Source organism: Morone saxatilis, unplaced genomic scaffold, assembly GCF_004916995.1.
Source record: "Morone saxatilis isolate NCDOM2014 unplaced genomic scaffold, NCSU_SB_2.0 Contig5, whole genome shotgun sequence".
NCBI classification, from domain to species: domain Eukaryota; kingdom Metazoa; phylum Chordata; class Actinopteri; family Moronidae; genus Morone; species Morone saxatilis.
The window spans coordinates 6,655,011-6,670,030 of record NW_023340095.1 but is presented as its reverse complement, the minus strand read 5'-3'; the positions used below and the strand labels follow the sequence as shown (position 1 = coordinate 6,670,030).

The 15,020-nt window shown below is 38.7% G+C and overlaps 1 protein-coding gene across 1 annotated transcript in view; it reads left to right on the top strand.

The window, feature by feature from the left end:
- Window positions 1–720: 720 nt before the first annotated feature.
- The window catches only part of pth2ra (parathyroid hormone 2 receptor a), a 66,061-nt gene continuing 51,761 nt past the window's right edge, over window positions 721–15,020 (top strand). The window contains exons 1-3 of the mRNA XM_035676839.1: window positions 721–731; window positions 5,921–6,026; window positions 11,903–12,008. Of these exons, the coding sequence (XP_035532732.1) occupies window positions 721–731; window positions 5,921–6,026; window positions 11,903–12,008 (223 nt within the window). The remainder of the gene's footprint in view (window positions 732–5,920; window positions 6,027–11,902; window positions 12,009–15,020) is intronic.

The window sequence follows — 15,020 nt, the reverse complement described above, 5'->3', positions numbered from 1 at the left end:
ATCTAATTGAGGGGAAATCCAGATGATAAAGACAGGGAGGAACGAGGGAAGCTGCAATGCAGAGAATTAGCTTAGACACACGGATAATAGAAGTGAGCAAATCCAAAATCACACACAATTCAAAGAGCCCAGAACATGAACTACCACTGAGTGTGATTTAACAATTGGGTGAAGAACCAGGGTTGATATACTGCAGCGTTGATTAGTGGATGGATTCCAGGTGTGCAACTTGGAGCAGGTGTGTAGATTGAACAGTGAATCAGGAACTGGAGGAGAGAGCAATGCCACGCATACCACACAAACAGAAGGACACAGGGAAAAACAGTAAACACAGGGAAAAAGGGAAACACAAGGGAAATAACTGAGGTTGTAACAACGCTTGGGTCATTTGGAGTAAAGCACTTAAATGACACGGTATTGATTAGCACTAAATGGCAAATAAAGTGGTCTGTAGTGTCTGTATTTTACTACACTATATACAAAAACCAAGGATAATGACTTTGTAAATCATTAAGTCCATGCCTTCTGTACTGTGTTGTGGGTAGAATATTACCACTTGTATTAGCAATGATTTAGTGGGTTTTGACAGGATTGTCCAAGTTAGTTAATTACTGTTACTCTTATTTTCATAATGTCGTAGGAGGCTGTAATGTAGTGGTCAATATAGCCTCAGCCACGAGAAAAAAAACCCTTGATAAATATGTATGTGTATTTTCTAAGATGAGCCCAAGGTAACCAGTTGTTTTAGATTAACCCAAAACGAAATGTTACCTGGATTCTGACATACTTAATCAATACATGACTGGAAACCAAAGAAATGTGATGACTAAAGTGGCTCATAGTGAGGAAACACACAATACACGCATAGTAAGATCAGAGTACATCTGCTGTAAACATTCATGAATTATGTAACGATTGAGGGTTATATCATCAAAAGGTATTAAATGAGCTGGCAATGGCACGTTAATGTGTTTTCCCCCATCCTTTATTCTTAAATGCATGTGTGTGATTACCAGCTTGCAGCATGCTGGTTGTCTTTGTCAAACAATAATGGTAAAATTTAAAACATAGCAATTAAAGTGTTAGAATAAAAACAGTGAGGTGAGGTTCAATATGGTTTACACAATAGGCCGTGAGAATGAACAGAAGACTGCTGACGAGTGGCTAATTTACATCATCACACCATCATCACAGTATCATCAAACTCCATGCTGGGATGCGAGCTGGCAGGACTTATTGCACTCTGTCTCAATCAGCTGCTCTCTCATCTCAGACACTCAGAAGAGAAGCAGGAGAGCAGCCACACTCTTTGGCTGTCTGTCAGGTTGAGTACCAATTTAACAGCAGCAAAACATGAGTTTACTGAAGAGCTTTTCTATGATATTTAGACTCAGTGGTGGGTCTGAGGGGCAGGGGCGAAAAAAGTGAAAAAGGCACCAGCTTGCAGAAAGTCATTGTGCATTTACGGGGAAACAGTTCCAAACCCTGGTTATGAGTAAAATTGTTTTATTATGTGACTTAGATTTGAAGTATAACTACACCTCTGTAATAAAAAACACTGGGAACTATTTAACCAAAAGATTTTATAGTATGCAGAGCACTCTAGAGGGCACTTGATCACACTTTCTCCACTGGAAGAACACCAAAGATTGCATTCAACCCAAGAGGAAAATTGTGCTTTATTGTTTTCAGTGCACCTTCCAGTGGTTACATCCTTCCCTTCACTTATTACTTTTAAATACGAGGCGATAAGTAAACACTTTGTTCAGCTTTGACATTTAATTTACTGCAAGGAAAAAAACGTGTCTCCATGCATCCGTTTGATTTTCATCTGCAGGAGTCTGTCTGTACAGGGCTGACATAAACCACTTTTTAATTCAAGTAATGTCTCCAAGCAAGTTATGCACTTAGCTACAATATATGTCTGTATCTTACATCACTAGGCAGATGCTGTATAAACAGTTTTAAATATAACTTTCCAAGAAAAAGTTGGCACAACTTTCCCCAGATGAGAGGTATGTTTAGCTAAAGCAATACAACTTGTGAAACACAGGCAATACAGTGACATGCGATCACGTTACTGGCAATAAAGTAGTACAGTGCAGTACAGTTGAAGTCCTATACGATATGATCTCAATATAAAGCAATCAGGAGTCCCGTCATCATAATTTTAATCACAGGATGTTGATTTTGGTCATTTAAACTGCACAGTAAAATGCTGATTAGCTGTCAAGCTGAGCTTTCTAATTATGAAGAATTACAACTTTTGTGACTAATTTTAGAAGAAAATACTATTTGTGTCTTTTTTTTACAATGAAACATATAAATGGTTTGTCAGCTGTGATCGGTTCCAGACTCCAACAACCCTGCAAAGGATAAGTGGGTATATATAAAGGATGGACGGATATAAATGATAGGGTTTGAAGTGCTTTATTTCAAATCAAATATGCCAGTAGCTAAAATGTTCAGCTCCACTGAGCAAACTGTGAACCACTTTTAGATTACAATTACTTCTACAGGAGCTGGAGCTGGAAAAGGAAAGGGAGCGAAAGAAAGAATCAGCGGGAGAGCAAATAACGCTGAAAATTCAAGAAATGCTCACAGCACTTTCATAGAACCGAACACTAACCACCAGCACATTTGTGAAATGAGAAGACAACAGCGTGAGCTTTATGTGCACTTAACAAACAATCAGCATTCAAAATCACATTAAATTTGTCCCTGTTTATAACTTACAGTTATAAACTTGTTAACAACTTTGAGAGTCAATGCATCAGTATTGTGTTACTCCTTTAAGACAGAAAGGCTCTTGTGATTCAACACAAGATTAAAATATAATTGATTGAAGCTGCTGAAGGATGTGAAGATAGTGAAACCAATGAGTTCAAAGATGTAGATACCTTATATAACATCATATTTAGAGTGATGGCCATGGGGAATAGAGAAGAAAAGCTACAAGAAAAACAAACGGGCCTTTCTATTACTATTGAAATGGGTGGTTTCGTCTCCTGTTGCTTGATAGCCGTGGAAACATATTGGCTACAATTTTTATGAATAAAAGCAAAAAGTGAAAATTGCCTTTTTTTCCCTGTTGGTGGCCGAAGACCCCTTTTTACACTGAGCAAGTGTTTCCAGAGATATGTGTAATTGCCTGGTGAAAGCAAGCAGCCATGCAGTTTTAGAGAGCCTGTAAGTTTTCCCAACAGGGGGTTACATATGTGGACCTTTACTGGTTTCTCAACACTTAAGGGTTCATAAGGATGGCTGGATTGTGTCCACCCAGACCATCGCTTCAGCGCTGTGAGGAGGCCTTCGTGGTACGCTGAAGAGAACTCATGAAAATATAAGTGGATGACCTTTTTCTACTAAGAGAGCAGTGGAAAAGATTTTACAATAATCATCGTCTATTGAAAAAAAAATTTTTTCATGTGAGAGGGTGAGTGCTCCCAGGATTGTTTTTAGTTCTAAAAATGCATTCAGATAATGTTTGGCTAGTAAATGTAGTGTTATACTCTCTTGTTCGTTGCCTCTACTATTGTTACTCTGCTAACATAAGGTTGTAAAGTGGTTTATTTTACACCCATTACATGCTGGATTAATGCCGGCACACAAATGTTAGTCTGACAGCTGCATGCCATCAACAGTTACCATCTGACGGGATGCTGTACACAGTGTGATGTCCATGATGTATGCGCTAAATGGATTATCTCATTAATGAGTCACCAAACAGGCTCTGCCAGTGTGTGCATTGTGCTACAGGCTGTGTAATATAATTACAGATTCATGCTCAGTAAACAGTTACAGACCTTTTAAAGAGGAGGTGAACAGGGACGGTTTTTCACATTGAAAAGCCTGACAAATTATGACAATAATTCGGCTAATAAGTGAGGTGCCATCTGCTCTCGTGCCTTCTTAAATCACAACCTGATTAAAGCACAATGTAAGACCATGAAGAAAAAGCTGGCAGGCTTGTATTTCAGCAGTGCTTATTCACTTGCTTTGACTTATCTTATCCTGTCTTGGCAGCAGCGTGGACAGCTCCTCCGGCAACATACAGTTCAATTACAAGTTGAGCAGAACTGAATGCATATAGTTGGGTCAAAGCAAATCAATTGATCAAGCCTAATAACATTTCTAAAAAGTCAGATGTAAGCCAGAGATTGACATGGATTCTTTCAAAATGTGACTTTGTTCACACTAACTTACCAACTGTTTGTCTTTTCAATGATGCTGTATCTTGTTTTGGTGAGCCAAAGTAAAAATATCCAACCTTCAATTCAATTCTATTCTATTCTATTAAAGTTAACCATTATGTTTGTGTGGCTCCAATCTATTTCTTGAAAATGCCCACTCAAACTAAGCATAATAATAGCTGACATGTCTATGATTTGATTTATTTTGACATCTGAAAATACACAGCTTGTCACACACTGCTACAAAATATGACATAGTCATTATATGTATATCAGTAAACCTCTGTGGCTTTAATCTTTACTGAAAAACTCTGTCCTTCAAAAATACCAAATGAAACATAGTAACACAATGACTCAACATGGCTGGAGCATGCTACATATGCCGAATATGGTCAAAGAGAAATGTGCTCTCAGCTCAGTTTGTTGTGTATGAATGGCTCAAATAAAAAAAAGCCTCAATATGTTGGTATAAATCTACATTATTAATTGCATTGCAGTGTTATTTATGTGTTGAGTTCTGTTTTTATCTTGTATGTGAAAGGTGTTGCTTGTAGTAATGAACCCACAAATAATTCCCACTTGCGTCTGCACCTCTAACTCTACATAGCTATATTTAAACTCATTGTTTACCTGCCTGGCTGCAACTTTATACTGTTTTTGCTTACTCTCATCGCATTGAATAATTTTAGCAAAAAAGGTCTAAAGCCTCCTGCTGTACATTACCTGCCCAGCATCAAAGTTAGTTGGTGAAGCATTTAGCAGCTAAAGAAAGGTATATTTTTAGAAATAAAAAAGCAGAGCTAAAAGAGAGTGAATATTGGACTTTAATTCAACAGGTGGCCAGTTGCTAATGTTCTGTTAGGTGTGTAAGTAACCAACAAGTTCTCTATATCAACTTTATGAGGTGGAAATAATGCAGTGTTGTGTTCAAAGCTCTTTATTGCTGCACAAAAGTGGCCAAAAAAAAAAACAGATTTAAGTTACCTTACATTATAAATTACCTTGTGAGACAAATAGTCACAATTAATTCCCCTCATATAATGTCAATATGGTACAAATACAATTCATATTACTGGATACTGTTACAGGTGAGTCCATTGAGCTGAACTTGGAGGTTTTTACAGTGAACCTAAACACACTCAGTTGATTAAAAAGGGACATATAAGTAAAAATCAATTTTAATCTAACGTGTAGTTTAGAAAAAAACATGACAAAAGTGACGCACGGAAATCAATAAGTGCTCCATCCCCTTTACCGCCAACAGCGCGTGCCATGAATTGCTGCGCGAGGGGACACAGAGAGACACACAGAGCACGCGCACACAGGCACATGGTGACACTTGTGACACGTGAAGCTCACTTTTTTCTTCTTCTCCCCGCGCGCCCGTGTGAAAGCGCCGCACGCTTGCTCTCGCCGCGTAACGCACCCAAATCCCGGACTGTAACGGGAAACCTTCAGTGCCAGCGTGCGTCCGGGGGACTCTCCCTCCGCAGAGGCAGCGATGACACCGTCCTCCTTTCCGAGAACCCCTCTGAACGCGCGGGAGCCGGACCTGAATGGGAACAACCACGTGGAATTTGTGAAATGACGTCCAGTGCGGCATCCTTCCCGCAGCTCAGATTTGCGGTGAAACTTTCTAATAATGTGGAGAATACTCAAATGATGCGCCGGCAACAGAGGGGACGCTTATCCTGAGCGTGAGTTTAAGGAGTCAAATGAAGGTGTAGTGATATTTTTTTGACAGTGCTGGGGATGAAGGCAGACCGACGAACTATGAACTTGTGGATATTAATCTTAAACTTTTATTTGTGCTGGACTTCGGTTGACGCACAGGTAAGAAAAACATGCATCCACAGTCGCTAATATGTGCTGCAAAACACATATATATTTTTTGCATTATAACAATTAACCCTTCCAGCACACCTTAATATGAATATATCAGCTAATTTGGGAGGGACCCCCAGCAGAAAACCTGGGATTACACAAGGAATATAGCAGTTTACGCTATATTCAAGCTCTAAAGAACATAATTGATAGTCTATTTCTTTTATTTCTCCATATTCTATATTTCCTCTTACAGTGTTGCGGAGTTATTTGATGATATATTTTGTAGTAAAATATTGTCAGACAGCAAGAAGTGGCTGCCTGTAGATTGTATAGTCTACAGCTCTGTAACACCCAACCTGTTGATGCGGGGCCAATATCTGCGTCTCTTTTCCTTTCTGAAATAATCCCATAAAGTCTCTTTGCATTTATAATCAGCTTGACTTTTCAGGAGGTGTTTGTTCTTGATGTGAGGGGCTGTGCCAATAGCCGTCGTCTGCCAATTTGTCTCACACTCCGGCAGTATTACATTATCTGATCAGCTCTCTCCAGCATCTGGTGGTATCTTATATGGTTTCTAATCAAATAAATAAGTGAGATGATATCTGGTGCCAACCCATAAAAAGGGTTAAACCTATAGCGGCTCCTCTAAATCAGAGAAGTGCTTTAATCTCACATGATCAGATGAGCAAATGTTTCATTTTGAATGTTGGCAGTGATGAGCAGTAAGAGAAAGGGACAGAGGCAGGTGAGGGAGTGTAGCCACCGGGTTATTTGTCTGTGACATTGGTTCAGAATAGAGTGAGGATGGGATGTAAATGGTGGTGTTATTTTGAACTGAGAGCTCCTTTATAATCAGCACCATGGTCAGCGCCTTCAGCACCAGGAGTCAGGACCTTTAAAGATACTGCATGGAGGGGACACAGTGGAAGAAGCACTGCAAGGAATAACAACATTATGCTGCTGTGAAATTCCAAATAAGAAGAGAAAAAGATGTGGTCAATTCAAATATTGTTGCTTTTCTAGTTTTTTTTTAAATCCCCAAATATCTGAGTCAGTAAGAGGGAATCAATAAAATCAACTAGCATCTGTGTCTGTACTTTAATGTAACTTAAATCCCATCCCAGAAGAAGATCAAATCCCTCTGGTGAAGTGGGCTTTGATTCACTTCTATTAGTCAGCCTGACATCATGTTTGTCTTGTCGGGAGGGCGTGTTACTTTATTCTTTTTGTGCCCTAACCCGTCAATAGTGAGTGACGAATCCATTGATGCAGATGTTCTTCTCAGTTGACACAGAAGCCGTGGTTGGAACTGGAACAATAATGTTTAATTATAAAGTATAATTTCCACATTAAAATACTTTAAAAATACATCTATTCCTTTCCAGAAACCATGAATATGCAAATGTTGTGCATTTTGCTGCTGGACACAAGATGTCTCCTACTTCAGTCCACTGTCAGTGTATTTGCACCGGTGGCTTCAGGTTCCTACATCACCCTTCTATAAAATGCAAAACCTGTAACAAGTGTTCATTATTGGAGTGCAGCTACTCTCTGCAAGTCTTTTTTCATGCCACTCATTTCCTAAGTGGTTTTATAGGGGCTGCCATTTGAACTTATTGCTACTTGTAGCTGCCTCCTGTAATCTGCCGAGTGAAACTAAACAGTTACATAACTTCTTGAAATCAAGCTCTAGGGAATAACTTTCTAATTTTGATTTGATGTTAATCCTTTCAGATGTGTTGCTGACAAAGGGCTCCTTCCTGATTGTGCATGAAAACGAGTTGCCTCAGGAATGTATGAATCTAAAACTAGACGTGCACTTTACTCATCTCTGAACGCGCAAACATGAAACACAAATGGTCAAAAGCAGCACTGGGACTTCTTCTTTGAAACGTTATTTGTGGTACGCCTGCGGGCATCTTTATATTTGCACATGAATAGATCCTAGAATTCTCAGCGAGGGAGAAGAAATCTGCTTTTAAGTTTCTTCCAGTAACCTTTTTTTGGGGGAAAACAAACATCCATATTGCATAAACATTTGAATGCAGAGTATTTCTAATGTGCCTGGAAGGTATCTTTAATAGTGGTTAAGACCAACGTGTGTGAAGTGTACAAAAGTTTACCCATAACCTACTGTCCGTAAATCATACTCGGCCAATGGCATCTCATCAAATATGTCTGATATATCTGAAATTTATATCGAAGTTCATTGAACACACACATACTAAGAAGTCTGAAAAGTGGCCATTCTCATCATCTCTGACAAACTGAGTCAGCTTGTCAGCATCAACACTGACTTGTAGGGTAACAGCCAAGTCTAACAAATGTATTTCCATGATGAGGCTAGTAAACTGCACCCTTGATTTCCATTGAAAACCCTAGACTACAAACAATGGATCACTTGAAGACACAGAAAAAGACACAATAGCCTGCTTTTAATCTCTGTGATTGAAACTTCACTCCTGTCTTTCTTTCCCCTCATCATTCTCTCTAATCATATCTCATTCTGCAACCCTGTTTCCTAAAAATGAAGGTTTTGTTTTGTTTTGGAGGAAATGTTGTTGTTGCTGGCTGGGTTGTGTTCACCAGCAACATTTTCTCCAGTTGATTAAATGCTGCATACTTGTGCTGCATAGGAGCCACAGGGAGATGGTTGGGGTGGATGGTGGGCGTACAAAGCACAGACTTTGATTCTGGAGAATGTGTGTAATGTGTCCCATGTGTGGTTAGGTTTAGGCTACAAAAAATGGTCAGAGAAAGATGGTGGTTAGTTTAAGATTGTAACTTTAGTTTTAAATGTTGAAGAAATAAACATGTGTTCAATATGTTTAAAAATATATATATTAGTATTATTATTGTTATGGCATTTTAAAGGTTTTTTAATGGATAGAAACTGAGATCAACAGAAATATCTTTAACATATTCAGGCATAAGTCCAGTCTAAGCTTTCCTGACACAAAACTTCCAGTCTTTATTGAATGGGGTGACATTATTGAAATTAATTTACCGTAATAAAGACTACAGAGAAATGATGAAGCATGTTCCATCTGCTGCACACCCACTGTGACGCTGTGATGTCCATCTTATTAGTAGTCAATATGCCTGATTTGTGCTTAACAGTGTGTCAGAAATCAAATTTTACATGGATTTGTGAACCACTTGGTATTCTAAATAAAATGTTATTCTCCTCGACAGCCTGACAGCTTGTGACAGAATGAATCCATAATGATGTCTTTATTCAAACGTGTACGGAAGTGAAATAATCATAATAATTGCTATCTCTACAGACAAGTAGTGATGGTGGAAACTTTGCGGCTGTGCCTAAAGACTATTACAATGTCCCAATGTGATTATAAATACAAATAAACTTTATCTTGTTTGTTAAGACTTCTACATCTGTTCATTAACCTGATATGACATATCTGGTGGCGCACGCTCTCTTGAGACACAAGAGTTTGCTGTTACAGCTTTAACTGACTGCAGGTATTGACAAAATGTCCTGGATTTCATCAGTTAAGTAACTCCCAACTCAGTATGGGTAAGTTAAAAAAACACACAAAGCGTGGGTTTGTTGGTCTGCTGCTTTCTAGTTATAAGAGTAAATGGCCGTCCACACCAAGAACAATAATTACCACAAATATATTGTTTTAAAAATCTTTTTAACTCAAGGGAATGGCCCACGCCACAACTAATGACAACGACAGTGACGTACGATACCGTGGGGATCACTTTCAGAGTGATTTGATGAATCATATTGTGGTACATACGTTTTTAAACTCTTATATAACTTAATATTAGGGTACGAATTACAGGGGGAAAAAAACATAATTTTACCTGAGACGTGCTGCCAAACAATCTTTGGTGCTGTTTGTTGGTCCTCAGAGGCATTTCCAAACTTTTTTGACTGGGGTGGCAGCAGTGGGGCACTGACTTATGCAGGGGTGACATGAAGCCTGGGTCTTAGCTTTCCGTCAAATTCAAATACCGTCTGAGGACCCCAGTATGGAGAAATATTCAAATACACTAGTACTAACTGCATGTGATTAGCCTAATGTGAACATGTTTGCAAAGAGGAAACTTGTGGGTAACCATATAACCCATTTTCATTCAGATATCTTGAGGTCAAGAGATCATGCCATGCAAATATTTTGTTATTTAGCCCCCTTCGCGACATGCTAACATGACATGGTTGGTACTATTGGATGTGTTAGGTAATCTAGTTTCATATGATACCAGTATCTAAAACAAAGCGGATCAGATTTCAGGCCCCCTCTCTGGAAATAGTCCTTGTTGGTTCTTACTAATTTCTTACTTTTTTTTGTTTTAAGCCGTCTTGTTGTCTCGTCTTTGAACATCTTTGTAAACCAATAACTTTCTGGGTTGCTTTTCTTTGCTCATACAGAAGCTGTTTTAATAGGTTTGGGAAAGATGAATGAAGTATTATATTGGTTGGTTTATTTATGAGACACTGAGCTGGGTTTCTACAGCTAAAGATTGGATCTTGTTTCCTCACATTACAAGTCTCAATGGAGGTTCGGGAACAGGGAAATCAGCCACCTGCGCTGGCTCAGACTATTTCTTCAAGAAAATATAGGCAATTTCAACTTCAACTGACGCTAGACTATTAACTTGTTAGGCTGAAAGCTGACCTTTCCTTTTGAGCAGCATTGTTGTAAATTCACTTTTCCCAACAGTTTTCCATTGTAGTGCAAGTGTTATGGAGGGACAAGTATTTTTTTGTCTTGAGATTCTAACTGTGGCTTCAGTGACAGTTCTATAAGGTGCAAGGATGACTCAAATATTTTAATTTACTTAATAATCTTCAATAATAAATCTTCAAAGTTGAGTGTTTGGGTTTTATGGCTACTGCAGAATCACAGTGTGTCACATACAGCAGCACAGACAGACGCTGTGTTCTGTGTTCATTTAAAATAAGGTAAAACATATGCCCCTTCTTCACTCCTCTTTCAAGCTATCAGATAATATGACAGATGGAGTTGTTTTGGACACAGATGCTCCTCTCTAACAATTTCATGGCAATTCACACTTTAAATCGAGTGATGGTAACTGACTGCACGGTGACAGAAACGACGAGAAAAGTTGTGAACAATCCAACTTTAAATGCCCAAGACACCCTGCAAAAAAGAGCAGGAGCCTGTATCTGAGCAGCAGTAGATATCAGTGTTTGCATATTCAAACCAATAGACCAAAACAATATCACTCCACAGTTTGTGAATTATACAAATCCTCTTGAATAGTGTGTTCTTTCATTTGTAGTGAAGTGAATCAACCTTGTAGAAAAAGCACTTGAATAGAGTAAAAACAACAAATGATCAATATGTGAAGAGATTTAAAAGTTCTAAAGCCAGAAGTGTATTTGGCCTGATAGTAGTGTTAAATAGATTGTTAGTACAATAAGGGCTTGTGCAATTTACATTCCTAAATAATTAATCAGGTGGTTCCTGATTGATTTCTAATGCCACAAGACTAAAGTATATATCCACATTAGCAGCTCTGTGAGGCTGTAATACTAAGAGGTCAAAATGTTGGAAGTGTGGCTTTGTGCCAGACCTGGCAGTGCTTTAAATGTTAAGAGTAAAACTTAATGCAGAATGGAAGATTAGATGAGCAAGAGAAAATGAATATGTGTATACATTGACATAGAAAATGTACAATAAAATGTTGTTTCCCTCTGTTTTCTGTTTCTTGTTTTTATTGTCATGATTTTCATCCACTTGGTAGCCACAAATGTTGGCCTGGCCCACAGCAGGTAGTATATGGAAAAATGTGGCAAATGTTATTGATAAGCCAAAAGCAATGAGTGATTTATTCACATGAAGATGCTGGGTCACAGACCTGATCTTGTTTGTTGTGCTCCACAGATGGGATTTGATGGTCCGCTCTCTGCACAGGAGCAGATGTACATCCTTTATGAAATCAAACTGCAGTGCTACCAGAACCTCTCCAGCATTGAACCAGGGTCAACAGGTATAAAACGTTCCATTTTTATAAAAGGCTACACAATTCTGCACATTTGGGATAATCTGAATTTTTGTTCATGTGGCAGCAATGCAAATAATAAGTGTTGATGATGATGAGGAACGGTGCAGAAAGAATTTGGGAGCTATATATATATATATAGACAGTAAGCATCTGGACAGAAGATGTATGTAAACAAGGGTTTGCTCAGCCCCCTGTTACTTACTGTTGCTATGCCTGCAAGCTCTCCAATTTAGCATGGCACAACAGTAACCTTGGCAGATTTATCACTCAAAATGCTTGGCATCATTTAAACTGAGACTTGAACAGCAGACTTGTCATTTCCAGCCACTGACAACTGTTGCTGGCAGATTTGATCAGCCCTAACCAGCTAGCTAATTAAACCAATGTTAGCTCTATGACCTGGTTAAAAGCCCTTTGCTCCTTAATTTACATACTATCTATTCGTAGGAATGCATTAGTTTAACTGAGTCTAACCTACTTTGAGTTACTGGAATTTATTGTGAGCAATTTTAGCTCTTTAGCTACATCCATGCTAAACCAGCTAAATCTGAAACACCTTTTAACGCTACATGTTTTAATGGTGTTTCGGTCATTTCATTCAATTCAGCTTTATTATTTGTTCCCAGTAGGGTGCTTCTGTACTTCAGCATGCATAAAATCACATAAAAAAAAACATAAGAAACACACAATACCACAGTTGGCATAAACACATGCACAACGTGGCTTGTGCAGTTGGTTGATTTAGGTCCTCTGGAGCAGGCTAGTGTCTACCGTAACCTCACACACTACCTATGATAGTATAATGAACATTGATTTTTATCAGCATCACCTAGCAACATGCCAATTCAGTGTAATACAACCACCATCAAGAGAACAAGACTTCATCTTTATGATTCTGGACTTCTGTGTTACCATGCATTATTGTACTGTAGAGGTGTTCGACTGCACGGAAACACAAAATCTTTTTAGTTCAGCAAACAAAAAACTGTTAATGGCAGCTAACGTGTTAAAAGTCTCAGCTGCTTAACCTCCATTCAGTCCTGTCCTGCTCTTCATAATCTATTCTGTGTTTTAATGTACACACTCTGTTTAGCTGCTCTCATTTAATTATTTTTATATACCAAATGAGCGTGAATTGTAATTAAATTGTGGCTCATTCATGTTAAAAGATGCAGGCAAACAATAACTCCTGTAGGCCTACTGCTGTTCTAAGATGCTGGTTAAATTATGATGTTCTTCTGTACATTCATTAAAAGATTTCACATGTAACAATACAAATGTACAGAAACCCTAACAGCTCTATGGATTTAGCAGTAAATAAAATCCTAATCCTGAGGCCAAGAGGACAATTGTACTGGTGGATTACTCCTAGCCTCACAGACTGTTTGCTATGATTCACTGTTGTGCATGCCAACAATTAAGATCAGCAGTTTGAACACGTTATGTCCACACTAAACAAGCCTGTTTCTACACCTAAAACCAGGTTTTTTACTACACATTCTCTAGAATGGATTAACCTCTTAACAATATCAGGATCCAAAGCTTGTGTAGTAGCTTTCTGTTGCCTCAAACTCTGTTTGTGGTCACATAATACAGATGTTTCTCCTTAAACTGCATTTATGTTGCACCTCACACAGTAAAGGAATTAAGGTTTGCCAGTAATGTCATTTGTGAGCCACAATAAATCAGAATAGTGATGATGGAGAGCAAGAGAGGAAGGTTTAACCAGATGAGATGGTCTGTTGCACAGCTCAACATCTGTCTGCCAGTCATTACCAGTTTTTGGTTTGTTAAAGAAAAAAGTTTCTTCCACTTCCAATTGTTACAGTGTGGTTGAAGAACTTTACCAAAATGGCCTGAAAACATGTAGCATTTCCAGATTTACCTTGCTATGTGTAGATATAGCTAACAAGCTAACAAACTATCTAACACTGTAGACAACTTAACTTACCTGCCAGAAGGTTACCCGTCATCAGCAGTGAAGTGAGGTTTCATTAATGAGTGATGACAACCGACAGTGGAAAATGTTTTTTTTAGCAAGTGATATCGAAGAGACGTCGAACTGAACCACACAGAATTTGCCACCCTTATAATATTTAAAAAAACAACTGAGAACTGCAAAGAGAAAAATAAGGAACACAATCGAAAAATACAGGGGATACAGTACGCTGAAGCTGTGATTTTATATACAAATGTGATTACGTCACCCATTGGTTTGTGGAGTAGCCTCAACTTTGGCATTATGGCCTTCACCGTGTTGGTTTTTTGCAGCCAGTAGTGGTGAAGTACTGTGAGTTGAGCTGTGCATCGACTCGTCTGTAGCAGGAAACAGTGCAACTTGTCTGGTCCCACACGTTCTCGTATTAAGATAAGATGTTACAGATAAACGGTACTCGTTTCTGAACAGATTTTAGGCAAGAAACAGAATCTTAATTAATATTTGATGATCAGCACTGCCTAGTTTGACCTATCTGATCGTTCACAAATATGAGGGTTATATTTATCTGTTGGTAACCCGAATGCCCCTCGCATATTCCTTTCAACGTATGACACGAAATGAGAGGCTTGTCCATCCTGACAACGATATATAATTATGGCAAAGAGCTTCTCCAGGCGCTGCTGAAGTGAAGACAAACCCACAGAAGTTGTTGTAAGCCCTGCATTATATTTCCTAAATGGCCGCAAGGGGTCGGTTGCTAAAAAATAAATTCCAAAATGACTTCTCCCATTCATCTTTATTAGCTAAAGTAAACAGTTCAGGGTGTGAAAGAGTTTATGGCTCTCAGCATCGCCTATAGCTTTTCCTCCGAACACGCTCCTCTTCGCATAGCAGCATGATGATTCATACCCTTACGTAACATTATCGTCCCAAATTTTAGAGTAAACATAGACGATAAAATGCAGGGTATGTTTAGGGGGCCGTGGCTACCATTGGTGATTGACAATTTTAGGTGAGTCCACTCGCAGCGCCAATGCAGCACAACTGCAAATAAAACC